This window comes from Notolepis coatsorum, assembly GCF_963971535.1.
Source record: "Notolepis coatsorum genome assembly, chromosome: 9".
In the NCBI taxonomy this organism is placed as follows: domain Eukaryota; kingdom Metazoa; phylum Chordata; class Actinopteri; order Aulopiformes; family Paralepididae; genus Notolepis; species Notolepis coatsorum.
In genome coordinates this window covers 134,329,542-134,353,259 of record NC_140173.1, presented here as the reverse complement: position 1 = coordinate 134,353,259, position 23,718 = coordinate 134,329,542, and the positions used below count along the sequence as shown (strand labels likewise).

The 23,718-nt window shown below is 42.2% G+C and overlaps 1 protein-coding gene across 1 annotated transcript in view; it reads left to right on the top strand.

Moving 5' to 3' along the window:
• The window catches only part of LOC311234766 (uncharacterized protein), a gene marked incomplete at its 5' end in the record, with an annotated part of 44,424 nt that extends 29,594 nt beyond the window's left edge, over window positions 1-14,830 (top strand). Inside the window, one exon of the mRNA XM_084322010.1 lies at window positions 13,484-14,830. Coding sequence (XP_084178136.1) covers window positions 13,484-14,508 — 1,025 coding nt within the window. The 3' untranslated portion in view covers window positions 14,509-14,830. The remainder of the gene's footprint in view (window positions 1-13,483) is intronic.
• Window positions 14,831-23,718: the final 8,888 nt, after the last annotated feature.

The window sequence follows — 23,718 nt, the reverse complement described above, 5'->3', positions numbered from 1 at the left end:
AATACAAGCCTTTTCCCTTGCATTTCAAGAATGGGGGTATGTCTCCTAGAGAATTCAATCAGAAATTACAATCCATAGTGTCTCCGTACCTGTACAGCCTATATATTGAACCATTGAACTTGCCTGATTTTATAGATTTATTTCCCTTCCCCCTCTCCCCTCCCTTCTATATACCATTCTTAGCTACCCATGTCATCCACCTGTGGCGGTCTCTCCTGTTGCTCTTCTTCTGGTCCTTGCCCCGCAAGTGTCTGTCTCAGTCGCGTTGGGTCTGTCCTAGGGATGGGTACCAAATTCGGTACTTTTGAGGTACCGAACCGAAACATGTCGGTACTACCGTACCGAGTATCGATTCAAGTGAGATACCGTTTTTTTTATTTTTTTTTATTTTTTTTTTACCTTTTTTATTTTTATGTCAACTTTCACACGCACAATATATGCTTACCTAGGATTTGACTTGATTCAACAACAAAGCAGTCGGAGCAATGGCAAGCCGAAAACTGTCGAAATTGTAGTTATTTGAAGTTTGGATTTTTTTTCACGACTGAGGTAGGTAAATTACATTTCTTGAGACTAAAGTACCGAAAAGTACAGGTACCGGTACCGGTTCAAATGTGAAAGGTACCCATCCCTAATCATGACTCAAGTATCGTGATAGTATCGTATCGTGAGGCTTCTGGTGATTCCCACCCCTAGTAGCCTTGCTCTGTTGTAATATCCGTGTTTCAGACGCTACTGCTGTGATGTTGAGCGGATATGACTCTCCACAGGATTTTCAAAATAAGAGTATCGCAATATGAATCGATCTTTTTACGTTGCATCGATCCTATTTGATCATTGATAATAGATCAATATATCGATCTGGATCGATGTATCGTCCCACCCCTACCGGGGATACCGTCCGGTCCTGCTGCCTTCCTGATATTCACTTTCTTAAAGGTCCTCCTCACCTCATGTTCTGTTATCCTGAACACTGAGTCTCCATCGGCAGTGGCTCCCCCCTCTATTGCAGTGGTCTGTAGGCTGGTGTTGTTATTGAGCTCATTCGCCAAGGAGATATCATTGTTCAGCTTGAGGGAGGTGTCTTTGTAATCTGTCATCGTTCTGAGGCCCTGCCACATACCTCTGTAATCAGCAAGTTCAACCTTATCCCTGTAGCACCGTTTTGCCTCTGTTACTGACTGTCCTCCTTACATTGTATCTCGCCGCCTTGTGCTCGTTCTCAGTGTTTCCCATTAATTACCTAGACTGTGGCGGCCCGCCACAGTTTTATAATGAACCAAAATATTTTATTTTTTAAATCTATTTTTAAATATAAAGTTTGCCAATAGGGATGTATCAGAAGTTGTAATAGTAATCCACTATATTTTTTTATTTTCTAGAAAAATAAACCAGTTCAACACAGGTAACCACTTTTGCTTCATTTCTTTGATGGCTCAAATGTATGCTCTAGTCCAGTGGTTCCCAAATCTCTCCTCGAGACACCCCAGCCGTTCCATGTATTTGTTAAATTCCACCACCAGCACACCTTGATTCAACTAATAAAGGGCTAGTTAAGTTGAATCAGGTGTGCTGGTGGTGGAATTTAACAAATACATTGAACGGCTGGGGTGCTTCGAGGAGAGGATTGGGAAGCTCTAGTCGATTTTGTGTTTTGAGCACAAAGTTCATCATAGATCTAGCCTCTTTATTTTGCTCTCAAAGTGCACCAGATTGATGCATTTAACTTTAAAATGTAAAGAAAATTCAAAAGTTACCGAGGTTCACCCACCAGTCTCACAAAATCCTGTGGGAAACACATGTTGCTTATCACAAGCCCGGCGTTATAAGCTGAGGTGCGCGCTTTCAGAGCCTCGCGGACGGATTTGTCTACCCAGGGCTTTTGGTTTGGGAAAACTCTAATTGTGGTAGAGGGGATTGTTTCTTCTACCAGAGTACCAACAAAGTCCAGCACTGTTTCAGTGTAGTCATTTATATTGTCTGTGTTCTTGCGGAACACGTCCCAGTCTGTGCACTCTAGTGCCGCTTGCAACGTGTTCTCTGATTCCACAGACCAACGCTTCACTTCTCGCGTTACTACAGGGACGCGCTTGAGACTTTGTCTGTAATTTGGTCAAAGAAAGATGGCGTCGTGATCAGATTGGCCAAATGCGCTAACAGCCTGAGACTTGTACCCGTTCTTAAATTGCGAGTAGCAGTGGCCTATGTTCTCGCCTCTGGTGGGACAAGTCACATGCTGATAGAAATTTGGCAAAACTTGTTTAAGGTGCCCATCGAATGAAGCTTCGAAGTATTTAAGACAGCCCTACATTTTAGACCATACCGCCCAGCCCTAGGATGTAGGCTGTCAGTGGGATATAGTCTGTCAGTGGGATATAGTCTGTCAGTGGGATGTAGTCTGTCAGTGGGATGTAGTCTGTCAGTGGGATATAGTCTGTCAGTAGGATATTGTCCTAGAATTTTTCTTTCAATTATCATGGTCACCATTCTTTACTAAAATGCTCATCAGTGCCAGTCAAATCTTTAGACAATGCTTTGATTGGAATTTGAAGAGGGGTCCCAGCTTGCTAGGCTACATTCACTGTCTTATGACAGTTTCATACTCAAAGGATTGTCAAAGATCAGTAATTATGACCTGCGTCCCAAATTGTGCCCGAATTTAATAAATGTATCCTATATAATACAGCTTAATAAAATATTACATTTCAGTTAATTGCATGATGCTCAACATTGTCATGGCCAATGAAGATTGTGGAAGGTCTCCCCTTTTCAATGATGAGAGTATTCACTATTTAGCGGTTTCGGAGACTTTGTGAATTAATGTATAGTGTTCCTTGTTATAATGTTGTCTGTGACACACTTGGTAAACACATTGGCCACTCACTGTAATAATATTAGAACGGAATAGGCTACATGAAAATGTAGTTCCAGCTATGAAATGGCCATCTATCTCTATCATTTCACTATGTGCTCCTCTCTCCAGACCCCCTTCAGCTCCGTGTCTGTGAAGAGATGGTTCCCCATGTGCAACAGGAAAGGAGCCCCAGTGTGGGCCAGGAGGACCCAGAGCCCCTGAAGATTAAAGAGGAACAGGAGGAACTCTGGACCAGTCGGGAGGGAGAACATCTCCAAGGGCTGAAGGAGGCGGATATCATAACGTTCACATTCACTCCTGTCCCTGGGAAGAGTGAAAATGATGGCGAGAGTCTTCGACTCTCACAGCTTAGTCAAACCCATATGGATGCAGACCGAGAAGAAGACCCTCTACCCAGCACCTCAACTCAACATTTGAAAACTGAACCTGATGGAGAGGATGGTGGATTATCAGAACACGCCACTAACTGGGATCCAGCTATTGATTTTGAACTGACAAGCGATGGCCAGCTCCTCTCTTCAAACTGTTACGGAATTGATGACGTCAATGAATGGAGACTAAATAGGGAATGTCAGTCAGGTTTAAACACACTGACATCATGGAAGACACAGAGAGTGAAAGGACAAAGTTCATCTACCAGTAACAAGTTCAAGACATCTATGGAATCGTCTCATGAACTGAGATCAGCAAATCTATTTACTTTTGCACATCGCTGCAAAGTGTGTGGAAAATCTTGTTCTAATAAGATTTCTTTAATGAATCATGTAAAAATTCATTCAAACGATTATGGTTTGTGTGGGAAACATTTAGAGCCTACAGAGAGCTTGACACCTCACCTTCAAGATCACAGGACATGTGATGTTTGTGGTAAAACATTTACAAAAATGAAGAATCTTGTACGCCACATGAAAACACATACCGATGAGAAACGCTTTGGTTGTGCACTTTGTGACAAACGGTTCAATAAGAAAGGAAATCTGAACACGCACATGAAAACTCACACTGGGGAAAAGCCCTTTAGTTGCTCAGTTTGCGGCAAAGGTTTTCGTCAAAACAGAGATCTGAAGGTACACATGAGAACCCACACGGGCGAGAAGCCGTACAGTTGTAAAGATTGCGGCAAAAGATTTGGTCGCAGTGTGACATTGGAATGGCACATGAGAGTTCACACAGGGGAAAAACCCTTCAGTTGTGCAGTTTGTGGCAAAGGATTTCGGCAAAAGGGACACGTCCAGACACACATGAGAATCCACACAGGAGAGAGGCCATATAGTTGTAGTGCTTGTGGGAAGGCATTCATTCAGATGGTGAACTTAAAAAGCCATAAATGTTGTACAGAGAGCAGTGGCATGTGAAGTTGCGGGTGTTGGCCTTCAAAGCTGCTGTGGTGAGTGCACCCCAAAAACCTCATCGACGAGCTTGTGGCTAAAGGATGTAGTCATATGATCTGAATATCAGTAATACACACTCTGTGTTAATCCAAGATAAAACTTGTTGCATATTGTCACATGCAGAGTTGAAATAATCACAGGGTTAATTCAAGGACGTTAAAGAGTAATTGGATGTTCATGTTTTTTTCAAGGATGTACAAATACCGTAAGTGATTTATACATTCTATTATAGTAAATAAATGGCTACAATAAAATGTATTTACACCAGATTGTGTATGGAGTCTCAACACAAAATAAATCCCTGGTTGAAGTTATTCAATAAAACACTTTTCTTTTAACCTCTTAAGCCCTAGCCATATTTTTTGAAAATTAGCCAATAAATACATACCTAAGTAAATGGAAGATTTCCATTTACATGTTCTTGGTATCTAGGGACATCTATGGATCTCAGGAAATGTATTCACAGTGTCAGAAATATTGTGTCTGTTACTAGGCTAGTAAATTGTAATGAACCAAAGAAGAATGTTTCATCTTTGAAGGTGAATAACACCATGCTAACATTGACCAGACGTGAATAATTCAGCTCATTCAGCACCTTCTTGAGATCATGTGCACAAGAAATCCAAGCAAATTAATAAAGGGCACAATGGGGGAAATAAGTATTGAACACATCAACATTTTGTTCAGTAAATGTATTTCCAATGAGCGTATTCAAGCAAAATTTGCACCAGACGTTTGTATTAACTCAAGAAATCCAGACAAGAAATCTAAACATTAAAGTCCATATGTAAATAAAGTTATGTGTAATAAAGTGGAATGAAACAGGAAAAAAGTATTGGACACACTAAGAAAAAGCAGTACACCACAGCAAGGAAAGGCAAGGAACTAGCTGAAAACCAAAACTAATTGGGAGGCAACTCTACCTCCTATCTGTGCTAATAATGACAACTGGGTTAGAATATATTGATGGGCTTTAAAATGTTTTTTTTGTTACCAAGGTGCCACACAAGAAACATCAACTGATGGGTAAAAGCAAAGGGCTCTCAAGACTTTCACAAACAGATTGTTGTAAATCATGAAAATAGAATTGGCTAAAGACGTATTTCACAACTTCAGAATCTTCCAGTAAGCACCATTGGGGGCATTATCCATAAGTGGAAGCAACATCACTCCATCATCAACCGGCCATGCACAGGTGCTCCTCGCAACATTTCTGATCAGGGAGTCAGAAGGATACTTAGAAGAGTAGCCAGAGAGCCATGGACCACTAGGAAAGAGCTCCAGAAAGACTTGGAGGCAGCAGGTACAACTGTGACAGAAAGGACCATAGGCAATGCACTCCACCGCCATGGCCTCTGTGCACGCTCAGCCCGCAAGACTCCACTACTGAAAAAAAGACATGTTGAAGCTTGTTTAAAGTTTGCCTAACAACATTTGGACAAGCCAGTGAATTACTGGGAGCATGTACTCTGGTCAGATGAGACCAAAATGTTACTTTCTGGCTGTCACACAACACCTATGTTTGGAGGAGAAATGGCAGTGCCATGGCAGTGGTGGAAGTATCATGGTGTGGGGCTGCGTCTCCTCTCCTGGTACTGGCAGACTTCATATCATTGAGCCATGTACAGAGAGATTCTTGAGATGAACCTGCTGCCATCCACCAGGATGCTGAGGATGACACGTGGGTGGACCTTCCACCATGACAACAATCCAAAGCATACAGCAAAGGAAACTTGCAGTTGATTTCAGAGAAAGAAAATCATGGAATGGAATGGCCCAGTCAAGGACTACAGCCCCCTCAGCATCGACGGGGCACCGGTTGAGAGAGTCAACAGCTTTAAGTACCTCGGAGCCTACATATCCGAGGACTTGACATGGACCACACACATTGACAGTGTTGTGAAGAAGGCACGACAACGCCTCTACTTCCTCAGGCGCCTAAGGAAGTTCCAAGTCAGTCAGAAGATCCTTAAGAACTTCTACTCATGTACAATAGAGAGCATCCTGACTGGCAACATCACCTCCTGGTTTGGGAATAGCACTGCACAAGACCGAAGCAGACTACAAAGAGTGACACGTTCAGCCGAACGCACAATTGGAGGGGGGCTCCCCACCCTCCAGAACATTTACAACAAGCGGTGCAGGGGGAAGGCTAAGAGAATTATTAAGGACTCGAGCCACCCGAACAACTGCCTCTTTGAACTGCTGCGGTCAGGCAAGCGATACCGGAGTCTCAAGGCGAGCACAGAAAGACTCAGAAGAAGCTTCTATCCCCAGGCCATCAGGCTGCTAAACGAACAATGAACACTACACAACAACAACCATCAAACGCACATAGCACACACATCCACACGCACACACTCACTTTAAACAAACACACTGTAGCACCCACTCCACACACTTTATAGCACACACCCACTTTAAACAAACACACTGTAGCACCCACTCCCCACACTTTATATTTATTGATGAAGGACTGCACTACAACTCGTACACCTTACTGTAAATTGTACCTAAATTGTACCTCATCCCATTTCTGCTTTGCACTATATAGTACTAGGGGTGGGACAATACATCGATCCAGATCGATATATCGATCTATTATCAATTATCAAATAGGATCGATGCAACGTAAAAAGATCGATTCATATTGCGATACTCTTATTTTGAAAATCCCCTCGTGAGCATATCCGCCCGGCTGGCTGCAACAACAGTAGCTCAGCGCAGCTCAGCGGGTGTAGACGTTAGACAACATTGCTTCAGAGTCCGCCTATTTTGCCCGAAATAAGTGCCTGTTGTTTTTTTACCCCATAAGGGGTCAAATGCATCTAACATGCTTTCCATCCTCGCCATTCCTTTATGCCCAGGTCACGTTAAATACCGAAATTAACATTGTGTTAGCGTGAGCTAACTAAGCTAAGCTGATAGAGAGAGCAGCAGAGGTCCACTAGGGACTGGGAAGGAGGGGGGGTTACTGCATTCTCGAGATAGCCCCACTAACAGGATCTGGCCGGTACTGCACCTTCTGACTCCCAATATGCCTTTTCCAGCCAAAATACAGTGCTGTGATAGGATATTAATATCAGAAAAAAACGAACCAAAAACAGTGAACAGGAGGTCTATTTGTATTAAAAACAATAGATTGTTTTTCATTTAAATGTCTGGAAGAGATCAACAATAAAAATGTCATGATATTTCCATTGCCTTTTTTTGTTGTTGATTTAAATGTTACTGATTGTGTTAAATGGGCATATAATATCGTCTCATATCGATCGCAGGGACCTGAATCGAATCGTATCGTATCGTGGCAGACTTTGTGATATCGGAAAATATCGTATTGTTGTCCAAAGAATTGATATTGTATCGTATCGTGATGAAACTGGTGATTCCCACCCCTATATAGTACTGTACATTAGTACACTGCATAGTATTGTATATTATATGGTAACTCAGTTACGTCTATTCTGCATCGAACATTGTACATATGTCTATACTGAACACTGTGACCTCATTTTCTACTTCTAAATTACATGCTATACTATGTTATTTGATACTATCTTGTCTAGCACAGTCTCTGGAGCGTAACAGTAAGAAGCATTTTGTATGAAAGTATTCTGTACTTCTGTATGACAACTATTAAAGAAACTTATCAAACGAAACTAATCACCTGACTTAAACCCAATTGAACATTTGTGGAAGCATCTGAAGATCCAGATTCACAAGAGGCCCCTCCGCAATCTTAAAGATTTAAAGACAATCTGTGTAGAGGAATGGGCCAAAATCACACCTGAATACTGCGGGTGATTAGTTACATCATACAGAAAGCATCCTTGGAGCTGTCATTATAAACAAAGGCTTCTCCACTAAGTATTGAATTAATTTCAGTTAGTGTGTTCAATACTTTTTTCCTATGTCATTCCACTTTATTACACATAACTTTATTTATGTATGGACTTTAATGTTTAGATTTTTTTTTGGATTCCCTGAGTTAATACCAAAGTCTGGTGAAAATTTCACTTGAATGGCCACATTGGAAATATATTTACGGGACAAAATGCTGATGTGTTCAATATTTATTTCCCCCATTGATGATTTACATGTTTTTTTTTGTAGATGCAGTACTGAATTTTGTCATCCTAGCTATAATATTTAATATAGTTTTAGCAGTTGCAAACACCGGCATTATCCCATTGAACAAAGCGCTGGCACAAACGGCCATCTGGCGATCATTGTGTTAAGGGGTTAAGTTTTTATTTTGAGTCAAGTATGGCTCGCATTTTGCTCCGCACACCAATAGCATGCTAGCTGAAATAATTTGACCAATGGACCTATCACAGACCACACCCCCCACCTAGTATATATGCAGGGGTGGTAGTGTCCCTTTCATTCCTTTCAGTTGAGGATTACGCTTCAAAGCACCTTTCTGATTCTGCAAAGAAACGTCTTCGCTTCCGGATGATGAATGTTGATGAGCATTCCTCTCCAACCCAATGGCTCTTTTCAGGGTTGCCTTCCCGCCACTGATGCTCCACGCGTGTCTTATGCTTCAGGTGCCTCAGCGAGGCCCATGCTCTGAGGACCATCAAATCTTTGGATTGTCCCAGCTGAGCTGGTGGCTCGTTGCTCCGCCTTTGCCCTCCATGACTTTGACGAAGAAGAAGGCTCCCAGCCTTCACTGGATTCTACCAGCCCTCCCCCTCCTGCTGCTGGTCACCCGTCTGCCAGGCAGATTCTTCTGGTTTTCCCTAGCATTGTGCAGGTTAAACAGATTCCATTACCTAGCCCTCCACCCATACCCAAGCATAATGGTATGGTTGGCGGGTTTTACCAACAGAAACCTTCCACCTGGAAGCCATTGCTGTATCCCAGGTTCCTGCTCATAAAACCTTACATCAACAGGCCAGGAAAGGACCCCTCTGTCATCAGGACTCCTACTGGACCGTATCACTCCTACCTGTGTTCTACAGGTCTAGGTCAAGGGCCCCATTCAACAGTAAGCTCAAACAGGGCATCCCGTGGGCATGCTTTGGCCTCGCTTTTCTGTCCGGATGCTATTTGGCACCTGGAGAGAAAAACCCAAACGGTGGCTTCACTAACAGCTCGCCGACCTGGCTGACAAGTTCTTTGCTTGTGGAGCTCAGAGCGAAGCTGACGCCAACAATGTTGCACAGATTCTGACAACCAGCCTGCTCCCTCTCCTCAGCCTTCAGCCGAGAGACAGAGTTCCAGAAAGCAACACACCATGCACCTACCACCCCCAGGGCCCCAAGAGGCACAAGTGACTGTCTGAGGGAGCTGGGTCATGTTCTGTTTTTTCTTGTCATGATTTTTACATCGTCAATAAACAAAAAGGAAGCCTTTGGCCGAATGCAGTTACCTCTTCCAGGAAAGAGCATATTCCGATCAACAACCAAGACATATCTCCTCCTCTGTACCCGGCATTACAGTTACACACAAAGGCAGACACGGTTGGATTGTTCTCTGCCCACATCCTTCTCACTGTCCCAGTGCAGTTAATGCTACCCTTAGGACCAACCTGAGTCACAGCGCAGCCCCTGCTTGCTTTGTTTCACAGAGCTGGCCATTCTACGCCAGTGGTCCTCAATCATGTCTGCACACTGCTCTGGCGAGCAGTACAACATGGTCCTCACACGGTCTTCTAAGGAAGCGCTGCTTCCTTAAAAATACCTACTTGCATGGCCTCTTTCTCTCCTCAATGTCAAGAGGACATTCTGGGCTTTCATCCTCACAGGAAGCTCACCAATTTGTCAGTGATGCGCCTATTAGTCCAATAGGCAAAGCAAGATGCAGAGCCCACATGATAGATAACGATAGTTATGAAGTATAATATATGAATGGGCAAAACATTCATCCCTGTTGTCCCAGGTTTCTGAAAGGAACTACGGAAGGGGGGTTGTACCTACTACCCCTGTTTATACACTAGCTGGGGGGTAGCCCTGGTCTGTGATGGGTGCATTGGTAAAAGGGAGCAGTCCAATAGGCGAAGCAAGATGCAGGACTACTAAATGCAGGACTACTGCACCTCTCTATTCCTGTCTCAGTCTAAAGAGCTACCAGGTAAAAACATAGTAGGGTTTTAACCGGTGGCAAACAAAGAGACAATATCACTACAGTAACTTTTTGAGTTAATTTTACTAATCACTTATAAAGCAGAGCTACAGTACATTGCAGACTGCTAGAAGGACCATACCAGTCTAATCTTGACGTATCGCCATTACCAGAGATTTTCCCTGTCAAATCTTGAGTGCATAATGTATATGTTTAGCATGTTTTGGTAGATCTATTTTTACCTTACACTCTGCCACGGCTTTCCCAAACATTGTTATGTCAAGAACCCCCATATAGATCCACACCTGGCCACAGACCCCCATTTGATGGGATTTTGTCCCAGGGACCCGACCTGAAAAGAGTTTAGTCCGGAATTCTATAACAAACTGTCTACTGTAGGTTGAGAGAATGAAACCTATATCATTCTTATCCAATTTCTCATTGGGCTAAATTATAGTAAATTAAATAATGGTGAAATTAAACAAATTATTATACATGTATTTATTTTTTTGCTTTGGACCCCTTTTGCAGAATCAAGTGGGGGCTGTACAAAGTAAACCAATTAACATAAGAACCCATTTATCTCAAATGTCCCAACAACTTTTCTACCTTGTCAGCCAAAACACCTGGGACATTCAAACTACTAAATACTGAGAACTGCCATTTATCAAGGAATACACCTGGAAAAGGGATAAGAACCAATATCGTACAATTGTTCATATTTTCACCAATTAACTATTAACACATTGGTTGCCAGCAGGGGGTGCACGATTTATCGCTTGAGTGCCAGCGCTTTAGTCAATGAGAGGACAGGGATATTTGCGAACGCATAAACTATATCTTAAATTATGGCTATGTGTCTAATACGCCCGTCGCTTATCAATTACTTGCTTGCAGTCAACATGTACGAAACGGATTGTTTTTTCATCATTACATTTCCGTTTTATACCGTTTTGAATACGAGTATAGTTTTGAAGATTTCTAGTGATTCCAGAAAATCCGCGAAAATAGCCCTTTAGTGGAATACACAAAACGCATTGAAATTTTTCTGCCTATTTATGAATCCGTTTCAAATAAACGCTAGATTATCGATAGTATATGTGTACTTATGCATGCTAGAGAAGCGGGCTGAAAAATCGATTATCTATGCCCTGCCTGGCGCTAACGTTACGCACACACACATACACACATAGGAGACACGTTGTGAACGCTGTGAAAAAAAACTCTGATTACCCCAAGACTGGTAAAATAAAGTCCTTACCTCAGATCAGATGTTCTGCAAAAAGATTAATCCAATTCCTGATCGCCATTCCAAATATCGATCGCATTTATTGATCCAAAGTTATACCTCGAAACACATAATCCACGCTGCTTTCAGTGTCCTCAATGAATGCACTAGTCTCAGGTTACATGGCTCAGAAGTAAAATGTGGAGCCCGGAGTTTTTTTTTCTCATGCATTTCCATTGACTCCATTCCAATGGGTGCAATACCATCCGGGAGACGATAGGGGGCGGTATTTGCCCTTTTCGAGCTCAGAGCCAGTCCCAATGATAACGTAAGGCTGGATGGATGAAAATTGTATGTGTTACAAAGGGTCAGATTAAACCGAATATATATATTTATTACTTGAGATATATTGTATAGTATTTGTATATCGTCTGATATCCCTTGTATATTCTTTGTACATATACACGGAATATCCCTTTACCTAGTACAGGCCAGACCATAATATTCGTTCTCCTATTGGACAGCGATCCCCTAGGCGCCACGGCCATACCCCCAATGTCTAGTTCAAAGTCACCGCTAAGACATGCCTGGACATGCCCGGTTCTGCGCAGGAATACGAGACAGAAATAAGGCTGGTACTAGATTGTTCACCTTACGTATAAATACGTCGCAGGTGGATACAGCAGTTAGTTACCCGAAACGTGTTACCCCAATAAGTTGAAGCCTCACACCACGATACAACGTGCTGTGAAGTGGGCCCGTTTTGCCCCGAAATAGAGCCTTGAGACCGCGTGCGAATTGATAGCTGAAGTGTCAGAGTTTAACGCTGTATCGTCGAGTTCGACCTATTCTATTATTAAGTAATAGTCTATTATGTATAGTGTATCGTGCGGCTACCGTTCTACAGTGACTAGCATTACCAACGTTTCATCGTACCGAGCTAGTGTGCTTATCCAGGCTGGGCGGCCTAACCTGGTGCCGTCATCCGTGGAGCCCTAGACGAGAACCGTGTGGATATGTACACTGGATAACCTACCCCGACGACTACAGAGCCCTTTTCGGCTGGATTATATTTGCTTTGGTCCTGTGGCTGTTGGAGCGGAGAATCGTCTACACCCACTGCTGTGTGGGATCTACCCTGTGAGGAGCCCCGTCGAGCCCGCCTCTAGGACTCTGAGGCTGGCTAGCTTTCCTCCATGCGGCACTGCATACCGGAGAATAGCTGTTGTTCGTCTACGGATCAAGGGATTATTGCACTGTCTCCTGTACCTGGAGTCTCCTTATTCCTCGTTGACCCAGACTTTTGCTACCGACAAATCCTCTCCCCTGCTGGCTTACAACCGGAGGGAACCCCCTTAGTATCTCCAGCTGACCTACTAGTGTACCATATATAATTCTTATGATACAGGTGGTATTAGTTATCTCCTGCGTGGTGTGCTCATGGACTTACGCTCTTGACCTATTCATGCACATTCTTCGCCTTACAAGCGCAACTCTCAATCTTGATAAGTAATGTAAGATAATCTTTGTGCTCTTCTAATAAATATTCTTCTAAACAGTATTTCTTGTGAAGCTGTGTTATTGTGGGGGTGTTCATCTCATATACATGTGTACTGTATGGCCAGTAGTAATGTACATAACTCAGTAGTGGTTTAATGATACCATACTTATTCAATACAGTCAGGGAATTGTACCCCTCAGTTACAGTATGGATATCGCTAATAAAAGAAATAATGATTAAATAACGAGATTCCTCGTCATTGGCACTCAACGCATGGCGGCCAACAACGAGATTTCTCATCGTTGGCACCCAATGTGTTACAATGAGACTGAATATTTAATGATAAAAGGAATATATTTACTTGCACACATTTAATTGCTATCTATTTTCATAATTCAATTCTATGCTCCTCCCTCCAGACCCCCTTCAGCTCCGTGTCTGTGAAGAGATGGTTCTCCCTGAGCAACAGAGGAGCCCCAGTGTGGGCCTGGAGGACCCAGAGCCCTCACAGATTAAAGATGAACAGGAGGAACTCTGGACCAGTCGGGAGGGAGAACATCTCCAAGAGCAAGAGGAGGAGGATGTCATGAGGTTCACATTCACTCCTGTCCCTGTGAAGAGTGAAAATGATGACGATAATCCTCAGCCCTCACAGCTAAGTCAAAACCAAATGAAGGAAGATGGAGTGGAAGACCCTCTACCCAGCACCTCAACTCAACATTTTAAGTCTGAAGCTGAAGGAGAGGATGGTGGAATATCAGAACAAGGCAGTATTTCTGATCTGGCTATTGATGTTGAACTGACTAGCGATAGCCTGCTCATGTCGTCAGATTGCTCTGAATCTGAGAAACCCTTTAGTTGCACAATTTGCGGCAAAATTCTTAGTCACAAGGGCAATCTGAAGGTTCATATGAGAATTCATTCTGGGGAGAAGCCCTTTGTTTGCACCATTTGTAGTAGAAGTTTTGGTGTCAATGAACATCTACAGGATCATATGAGAACTCATACTGGGGAGAGACCCTTCAGTTGCCCAGTCTGCGGTAAAGGATATGGCCGAAAGCAATGTTTGCAGATCCACATAAGAACTCACACAGGAGAGAAACCCTTTAGATGTACAGTTTGCGCCAAAACCTTTGGTCGGAATGGACAGCTGCGGGTACACATGAGAACGCATACAGGGGAAAGACCTTACAGTTGCCCAATTTGTGGCAAAACATCTGGACACAAGGGCAATCTACAGAAACACATAAGGGTCCACACGGGGGAGAAACCCTTCAGTTGTACAGTCTGCAGCAAAACATTCGGGCAGAAAGAACACCTGACTGTACACATGAGAGGCCACACAGGAGAGAGACCGTATAGCTGCAGTGAGTGTGGGAGAGCATTCATTACAATGTCGCACTTACTAAGCCACAGGTGTTTGTTTGAGACCAACAGAAGGTGAATGTTTTTATATCTGAATGTTGGAACGAAACAGAAGTCATACAGTTGCAATTATTTCGAACAGCTTGGTACAAAAGTTCAAACTGCAGTGTCATTCACATGTTCCTAGTTTAGTTTCAAGTTCCAGTTTAATATTAAAACGTCAGATGAATACATGGAGGAAAAAACTAAACCAAAACAAAAGTTGCCTTAGTATTAAAAGAGTAAACTGTATGAAAAGTAAATGTAAAGTATTTGTTCATAATTATGTATATTCTTTAACATGAGAATGAATAATCCAGGAAAGTGGAGACTAGGCACAATGTAGAACGGTTTTGAACATTTACATTTGAGATACTACACCAGCATTATTATATAACATATTTGTATTTTATTGTTCAATTGTTTTTATTTGTACCTCCCCAACTTAGTTTAATTTTAGTTCATTTCCATAGTGGGTTTGCTAGTTTTAGTTATTAAAAATAGAAAAGGGTCTGCACACTGTAGCTCCCTTATATCTCATTTATCACTTGACAAAGTACAAAGTTCTGAGCACAATGCTCTTCTTCAGACTTTTATAGACTCTACTATAATAACCTTGCTATACACTATTTGACTCCAATGTTATATAAACCAATATAGACTAACCATCAGAAAACACTACAAACTGATAATGGTGCTGTCTACTGTTAGTCTTTGTGTTAAAGGAGTATGCCAACTTTTAACTCACCATTATGCGCTACAGTCCATGCTAACATTTGAGCACACAGTACCCATTTAGTGTTCGGTACAAACTAGCTTAGCTGTGTTAAATTTAACATCATCTCAAAAGTGTGGCAATCGACTTTCTTGCAACTTCAAACCAGGATGGTTAATCATAATTTTTATGATACAAAGATAAATGGTGTGCAATTCTTGGAACTACTTTGCCTACTGAAAAGCCCCAGTACTCGCTACTCTCTGTTCAGGGAATGTCGGTTAAGGGAACTTCCCTCGACACAATTCCTCCATTTGGAACACCCTGCACCTTCACAGACGTCACTTCCTCTCTGTTACCCTGGTAACAAACCTAGGATACCTGTTGCTGTTACTCTAGAAAGAAAGAAAATGTTGAATATATATTGAAACAAAAACTGATCTCAGTTTTATATCTACTCAGTTTGAGTGGCAGCAATTCAATTAAATCTTTTTACAGAGCTTTGATATATATATATATATTTGGCCAATGTTATTAGTGTAGTCTGGAAAGCGTTTAAAAGAAATACTACACAATCTACTTGTTCTACTGGACTGGGTTGCACCAGTTTGGCACAAGGCATTACTATGCAAACATTTAGTCTTTACTAAACCTGTAGTTGTTACTAGCTAGTTTCAAACTAGTTATTTTGGTTGCGCCACGCCAACTTACACAATATCTTGGCTAGTAAATACTTAGTAATATGCAAGTTGTTACTAGAAGGTGATGGGCACATAACGTGACAGTAATTAACTTTATAGCCAGCAAGCAAAGCAAAATGTAAACTAGGAAGGTAATTGCCATGAAATAGACATCCTAGTTAATGTGTGTTATTTGCATATGCTAACATTTTAAAAACAGCCGCAAGCCACAACACAATATTTTGTAATAACTTTTAACGTTTGCTACGTTAACATTACTGTCTCTAGCTAACATTAGCAGCAGCAAATGGGAAGACTGCAAGCAAACTGACGTTATCCTGTAACTCTCCACCTTACTATCTGAAACACTGACACCGTTATCAAACTAATGCTATCCTGTAACTCTCCACCTCACTATCTGAAACACTGACACCATTATCAAACTAACATTATCCTGTAACTCTCCACCTTACTATCTGAAACACTGACACCGTTATCGATATAACGTTAGCTACCAACTTTAACTTACATTGCTGTCTAGCTAGCTATAGTTTTTTTTTTTTTTTTTTTTTTATTATTATCTTTTCCCCCCCTCCTTTTTCTCCCATCCCACTGTTAGTCGTTATGCCAATTCCCAACCCCTTTCCTGGTTGTTGCGCACTCCCCCCTACTGTTGGTCCGGGAGGCCGGAGACTGTCGCATGCTTTCCTCCGACGCATGTGCAGCCAGCCTGGCAGCATCTATGCCTTCTACAACGCTGTTCGGTTTCCGGGTTCCTCTGATTGGCCACTAAGCCCATGTGACCCTACGCTAGCACGCCCCCCTTATCGCCGCCAGTTATCACTTACGCCCGCGCATGCGCATGAGCCGCGACAAGCCCCTTCAATGACAGAGCTCTCATATTTGCGAATGCATAAACTATATCTTAAATTATGGCTATGTGTCTAATATGGCCGTCGCTTATCAATGACTTGTTTTGTTTACGCTGTTGTATTCGCAAATATGAGAGCCAGCAATACGCAGCTCCAGTTAACCTAATTTATACCGTAATGAATCATTAAAAAAATATACCGTTAACTGGAATATGTTGTTTCTTTACACATATGTTGGATTATGTAATTGGTTTGTCATGACAAACCAATAAAAAATCGCTACTTTACATCAGGGTGAACGCTGTTACGCTGCCACCACCCACTTCAATGACAGAGCTCTCATATTTGCGAATGCATAAACTATATCTTAAATTATGTCTATGTGTCTAATAATAATTGGAATATTCTTTTTGGGGTACATCCTAGTCAAGGTAAGGGCTATATGATATCAATCTTGTGTTGATCCAAGCATGTCTTCATCTCGATCCGAACGTGTGTGTGTAACGTTAGTCCACAACGTATGCCGTTGGTGGTGATCAAAGCATCAAAAAACGACCCCCCCCCCCCCCCCCCCCCCCCCTTCATGCATTCATGATGAAACATAATACCTATGATTTTGATTTGAGAATAATAGCGGGTCCAGGCAAGAAACGGCAATGGTTATAGTATAATACAATTATAAGGCTATTCCTCAGCATTTCAGGAATTACCCCCAGACCGATCTAAAAACAGACTTATATTCACCACGGTATAACGTGCGAATGTATGCATGGAAAAACTATCTATTTTTTGCATCTTGACCGGAAGAAAGTCACTGTCAAATGACCATAGTATTGTATCAATAGCTATAATATAGAATATAGTTATAGCTCTACAAACAAGGTGACGGACTCCTATCTTTTAAAGCATGGCAGTGAATAGATGGGGCCCGAAAACAGCGCAGCACTCAAAGTGTTAAGAATAGACCCAACTATCAGCCTATAGTTACCACTGAACTATATAAGATGATAAGGTCACTTTATTGGCAATATCATCCTAGTTACCACTGAAATATATAAGATGATACGGTCACTGTATTAGCAATATCATCCTAGTTACCACTGAAATATATAAGATGATACGGTCACTGTATTAGCAATATCATCATAGTTACCACTGAAATATATAAGATGATATGGTCACTGTATTAGCACTTAGCAGTGAGCCCAGTTACCACTGAAATATATAATGATACGGTCACTGTATTAGCAGTGTCATCCTAGTTACCACTGAAATATATAATATGATAAGGTCACTGTATTAGCAATATCAGCCTAGTTACCACTGAAATATATAAGATGGTGGGGTCACTGTATTAGCAGTGTCATCCTAGTTACCACTAAAATATATAAGATAAGGTCACTGTATTAGCAATGTGAGCCCAGTTACCACTGAAATATATAAGATGATCAGGTCAATGTATTAGCAGTGAGCCCAGTTACCACTGAAATATGCATACATGGTGGGGTCACTGTGTTAGCAGTAAACCCACCTCAACAAATATCACACGTATTTGATGACTTATAAAATATGACCAGGAGACCGCAACCGACGGTATCATTTAAATTGTTTATTCAATGTGAATTCAAATCATACAATAGCAAAGACAGCTAAATTAAATCAAACTTGGGGCCAATATGTTTTCCACTAGCCTTAGAAGTACTGATACTGTAAATGTGACCATGGACACAAACTGGCACCATCCACTGGCCAAATGCTGTAAATTCAGGCTGAAGACAAGGTAATGCTGTCATCCACCAACCATAAAAAGCTTGTGTGAGCTCTTATAATAATAATAATAATAATAATAATAATAATAATAAACTTTATTTGTATAGCACCTTTCATACAGAAACTGCAGCTCAAAGTGCTTCACAACAGAAAAAAGACAGGCATAAAATGAGCACATAAAGTGCAGACATATAAAATCACAGTTTTTCACATAGGATCTAACATCCTAACAGGCCACCTTGTTTATGGTTTGATTCAGTTTTAAATAGACAATAATAAAAACAGTAAGATAGTGCAATAGTGCAGTGCAATAAAATAGTAGAATAGATAACATTTATTTTTTTTATTTTTCAAGTTTCAAGTTTCTTTAATAGTTGTCATACAGAAGTACAGAATACTTTTATACAAAATGCTTCTTACTGTTACGCTCCAGAGACTGTGCTAGACAAGATAAGTATGAAATAAAATAGTATAGCATGTAAAATAGAAGTAGAAATAGAGGTCACAGTGTTCAGTATAGACATATGTACAATGTTCGATGCAGAATAGAAGTAACTGAGTTACCATACAATATACAATATACTATGCAATGTACTAATATACAATACTATATAGTGCAGAGCAGAAATGGGATGAGGTACAATTTACAGTAAGGTGTACGAGTTGTAGTGCAAATCCTTTACCAATAAATATAAAGTGTAAAGTGTGTTTAGGTGATCTAAAGTGTGGAGAGTGGGTGCTGCAGTGTGTTTGTTTAAGTGAGTGTGTGTGTGCTGTGTGCATTTGATGGTTGTTGCATAGTGTTTATTGTTCGTTGAGCAGCCTGATGGCCTGGGGATAGAAGCTTCTTCTGAGTCTTTCTGTGCTCGCCTTAAGACTCCGGTATCGCTTGCCTGACCGCAGCAGTTCAAAGAGGCAGTTGTTCGGGTGGCTGGAGTCCTTGATGATTCTCTTAGCCTTCCCCCTGCACCGCTTGTTGTAAATGTTCTGGAGGGTGGGAAGCCCCCCTCCAATTGTGCGTTCGGCTGAACGTGTCACTCTTTGTAGTCTGCTACGGTCTTGTGCAGTGCTATTCCCAAACCAGGAGGTGATGTTGCCAGTCAGGATGCTCTCTATTGTACATGAGTAGAAGTTCTTAAGGATCTTCTGACTGACTTGGAACTTCCTTAGGCGCCTGAGGAAGTAGAGGCGTTGTCGTGCCTTCTTCACAACACTGTCAATGTGTGTGGTCCATGTCAAGTCCTCGGATATGACCTCCTAGACCCTAATCAGTCAGGCTTCAGGACTGGTCACTCCACAGAGACAGCCCTCATTGCGGTCACAGAGGCACTTCACTTAGCAAAAGCGAAAGGCCTCTCCTCTGTCCTGATTCTCCTAGATCTATCTGCAGCCTTCGACACAGTCAACCACCAGATCCTCCTTGCGGCCCTCGCAGGAATGGGAGTGGCTGGCTCTGCGCTGACATGGCTGTCATCATACCTCAATGACCGCTCCTACCAAGTGTCATGGAGAGGGACCCTGTCGGCCACCCGCCCCCTGCGGACGGGTGTCCCCCAGGGCTCGGTTTTAGGACCCCTTCTCTTCTCCCTCTACACTAAATCACTGGGTAACATTATCACGTCTCATGGCTTCTCCTACCATTGTTATGCCGACGATACTCAACTCTTCCTCTCCTTCCCTCCCTCAGATATCCACGTCTCTGAGCGGATCTCGGCCTGTCTGTCCGACATCTCAGCCTGGATGTCGTCCAACCACCTCAAACTGAACCTAAGCAAAACAGAATTGCTCCACCTGCCGGCCAAATCCTCCCCCCTAACCGACCTTTCAATCACAGTCGAGAATGCAGCTGTGACTGCGTCCCCGACCGCCAAGAACCTTGGTGTTGTCCTCGACGACCAGTTGAACTTCTCTGCTCACATCGCAGCGACGACCAGAACCTGCCGATTCCTCCTGAGCAACGTCAGAAGGATACGCCCCTTCCTGACAAAAGAAGCCACCCAACTCCTCGTCCAATCAACAGTCATCTCCCGCCTCGACTACTGCAATGCACTACTCGCTGGCCTCCCGGCCACTGCCACTAAGCCTCTTCAACTCATTCAGAACGCAGCAGCCCGCCTGATCTCAAACCTACCGAAGTCGGCCCATGTCACCCCACTTCTTAGGGACCTGCACTGGCTCCCCATTGCTGCACGAATCCGCTTCAAGGCCCTCGACCTAGCATACCGTGCGGCAAAGGGAACCGCTCCCGCCTACCTCCGGTCAATGGTCTCTAACTACACACCCTCAAGACCCCTACGCTCTGCATCTTCTGGCCGCCTCAGACCTACTCCTATCCAAGCTCCGGGAGGGTCATCAAAGAGAAGTCGCCTATTCTCAGTCCTTGCCCCACAATGGTGGAATGAACTACCCACCCCAGTTAGGACAGCCGAATCACGTCCAATCTTTCGCCGTCGACTAAAGACGCACTTCTTCAACCATTATCTGAATTAAAAAAAAAGAAAAGAAAAAAAAAACAATAAAAAAAAAAATCTAACCCTAACTAACCGTACTGTCATGCACTTGTCCTAATAAACTAACCTACACTGTAGCACTCAACACTTTGATGAACATTGTTGCTCAGCTGATAGAGTTGTGCCCTTCCTGATGGCTTGTCGTACAGAACTTGTAAGTCGCTTTGGATAAAAGCGTCAGCTAAATGACTAAATGTAAATGTAAATGGATATGTGGGCTCCGAGGTACTTGAAACTGTTTACTCTCTCAACCGGTGCCCCGTCGATGCTGAGGGCGCTGTAGTCCTTGACCCCCGACCTCCTGAAGTCCACAATGATCTCTTTTGTTTTGCTGACGTTCAGGGAGAGGCAGTTCTCCTGACACCACTGTGACAGATTTTCTACCTCTTCCAGGTAGGCCCTCTTGTCGTTGGCAGAGATCAGGCCCACCACTACTGTGTCATCAGCAAATTTGATGATTGTGTTGTTGTTCCGCTGTGCCACGCAGTCATGTGTGTACAGGGAGTAGAGGAGGGGGCTCAGAACACAGCCCTGGGGGGCCCCTATGTTGAGCGTGATGGATGAGGAGGTGCAGTTGCCTGCTCTTACCACCTGGGGTCTGCCCGTCAGGAAGTCCAAGACCCACTGGCAGAGGTCATAGTTCAAGCCCAGGTCCCTGAGCTTGGCTATGAGTTTGGAGGGGACTATGGTATTGAATGCTGAGCTGTAGTCGATGAACAGCATTCTCACATAGTTCCCCTGCCTCTTGTCCAGGTGTGATGCTGCTGTGTGCAGCACATGGGCTATGGCGTCCTCCATGGACCTGTTAGGGCGGTATGCAAATTGCAGGGGGTCCAGGTTATTTACAGTGCAATAACATAATTCTGGATTACTGTTCAACAGTTCAAAGTCGTCTTTACCTTCTCTGTTTGGTATCCACAGTTTAAAACTTGACAGTCTTCCCTCCTGTTTTATACCCACTTTGACCCTTCGAACCTCCCACTCAGGGCAAACCTCCCTCTCAGGGCGCAGTTCCTTCTCTCAGGGTACAGTTCTAGGCCTGGGTCCTACACAGTTTTAAAGCCTGACAGTCTCTTGTTTGATACCCACACAGTTTAATACCTGACAGTTTTGAACCTGTAATAAAAAGTAATAGACAGAGTAAAATAATATAGTGCAATAAAATAGAATAGAATATAGTAAAATTATGCAATAGAATGGACAGAGTAAAATAGTGCTACAGTACAATCAACAGCGGAGTGTATTAGAAGGCTATGGTGAAGAGGTAAGTTTTTAGCTTATTTTTGAAAATATTAAGAGATCTAGCTGTAATGTCTTCCATAACTTTGGTGCATGGTTTGCAAAGGCTGCATCCCCAATTTTCCTTAGACTGTGGCTTGGAACCTTCAATAGACCAGTAGTAGATGATCGCAATGTTCTAGGAGGCACATAGTTAACTAGATAATTTGCAATGTAGCTTGGTCCTGTTCCATTTAGTGCTTTGTATATATACTTATACCAAAATTAAGTTTATATATAAGGTCTACTCTGCACCACAATTAAGAGCTCACACAAACATTTTATTCACCAACTGCTCAATAAATTAGAATATTGTGGAAAAGTTAAATATTTCAAGCCTTTATTTATTAAAGAAATGTAAGATCTCATGAAAACCCACAATTCAGTATCTCAGAAAATTAGATGTCTTTAAATTGAAATTAATGACCCAGAAACAGCTGGAGAAGGTCTGTCGAGGCGGATCTCAAGGAAGAAAGAATATCATGGAAGGAAGCAGAGAAAATCGCCCAACACCGAACCAGCTGGAGAGAGTTCATGAATGACCTATGCTCCCCAAAGAGCAAAAGGGTTTAAGAAGAAGAATTTGAAATGAATGGGTCATAATGTGTTGCTCTATTGCTGGTGGTCTAGGCCCATTCTTTGTCGGGCTTGGGTAAGAAGCAGAGACCAAGGCAGAGAAGATCAATTCACTTTGTTTAGTGGATAATTTGCAGACAGGGGGTTACAGAGGTTTGAACACAGGTATTGAATGACGTAGGTTGCATTGTGTGCTTTTTAAAAAGACAGAGAAAACATTAATAGTACAGAGAATTATTAAATGATCCAATCAACAATGAATTAATTAACAGTTATCTTATTGGAAGTAGAGTATTCAATAATAATCTGACATAACATGATGATAATCAAAGGTTGGTATCATGAATAAACAACAATAAACATTAACCATTAATTAATATTCAACAAAAGGCATATGTATCAAACAATAGCTCCAGAAGCTATACACTTAAATGGGAATGGGTGTAATCTAGGGATGTTCGATATTGGCTTTTTTACCGATATCCGATATAGTCCAACTCTTAATTTCCGATACTGATATCAACCAATACCGATATATGCAGGGTCCCCCCCCCCCCCCCCCCCCCCAAAAACTGAATAATTTCAGGTAATTAACATTACATATCTCTTGTCGTGGAATTAACACAACATTATGCATACTTTTGACAATAAATAAAATAAGAATTTGTTCTTACTTGCTTGCCTGGGTAAATAAAGGTTAAATAAATGTAAAAAAAAAAAAATGTAATAATTTTTTTTTGAAAACCCGATACCGATCATTTCTGATATTACATTTGAATGCCAATATTGGCCGATAATATCGGACATCCCTAGTGTAATCACATTACAATATCAAATGTTAATTGTGGG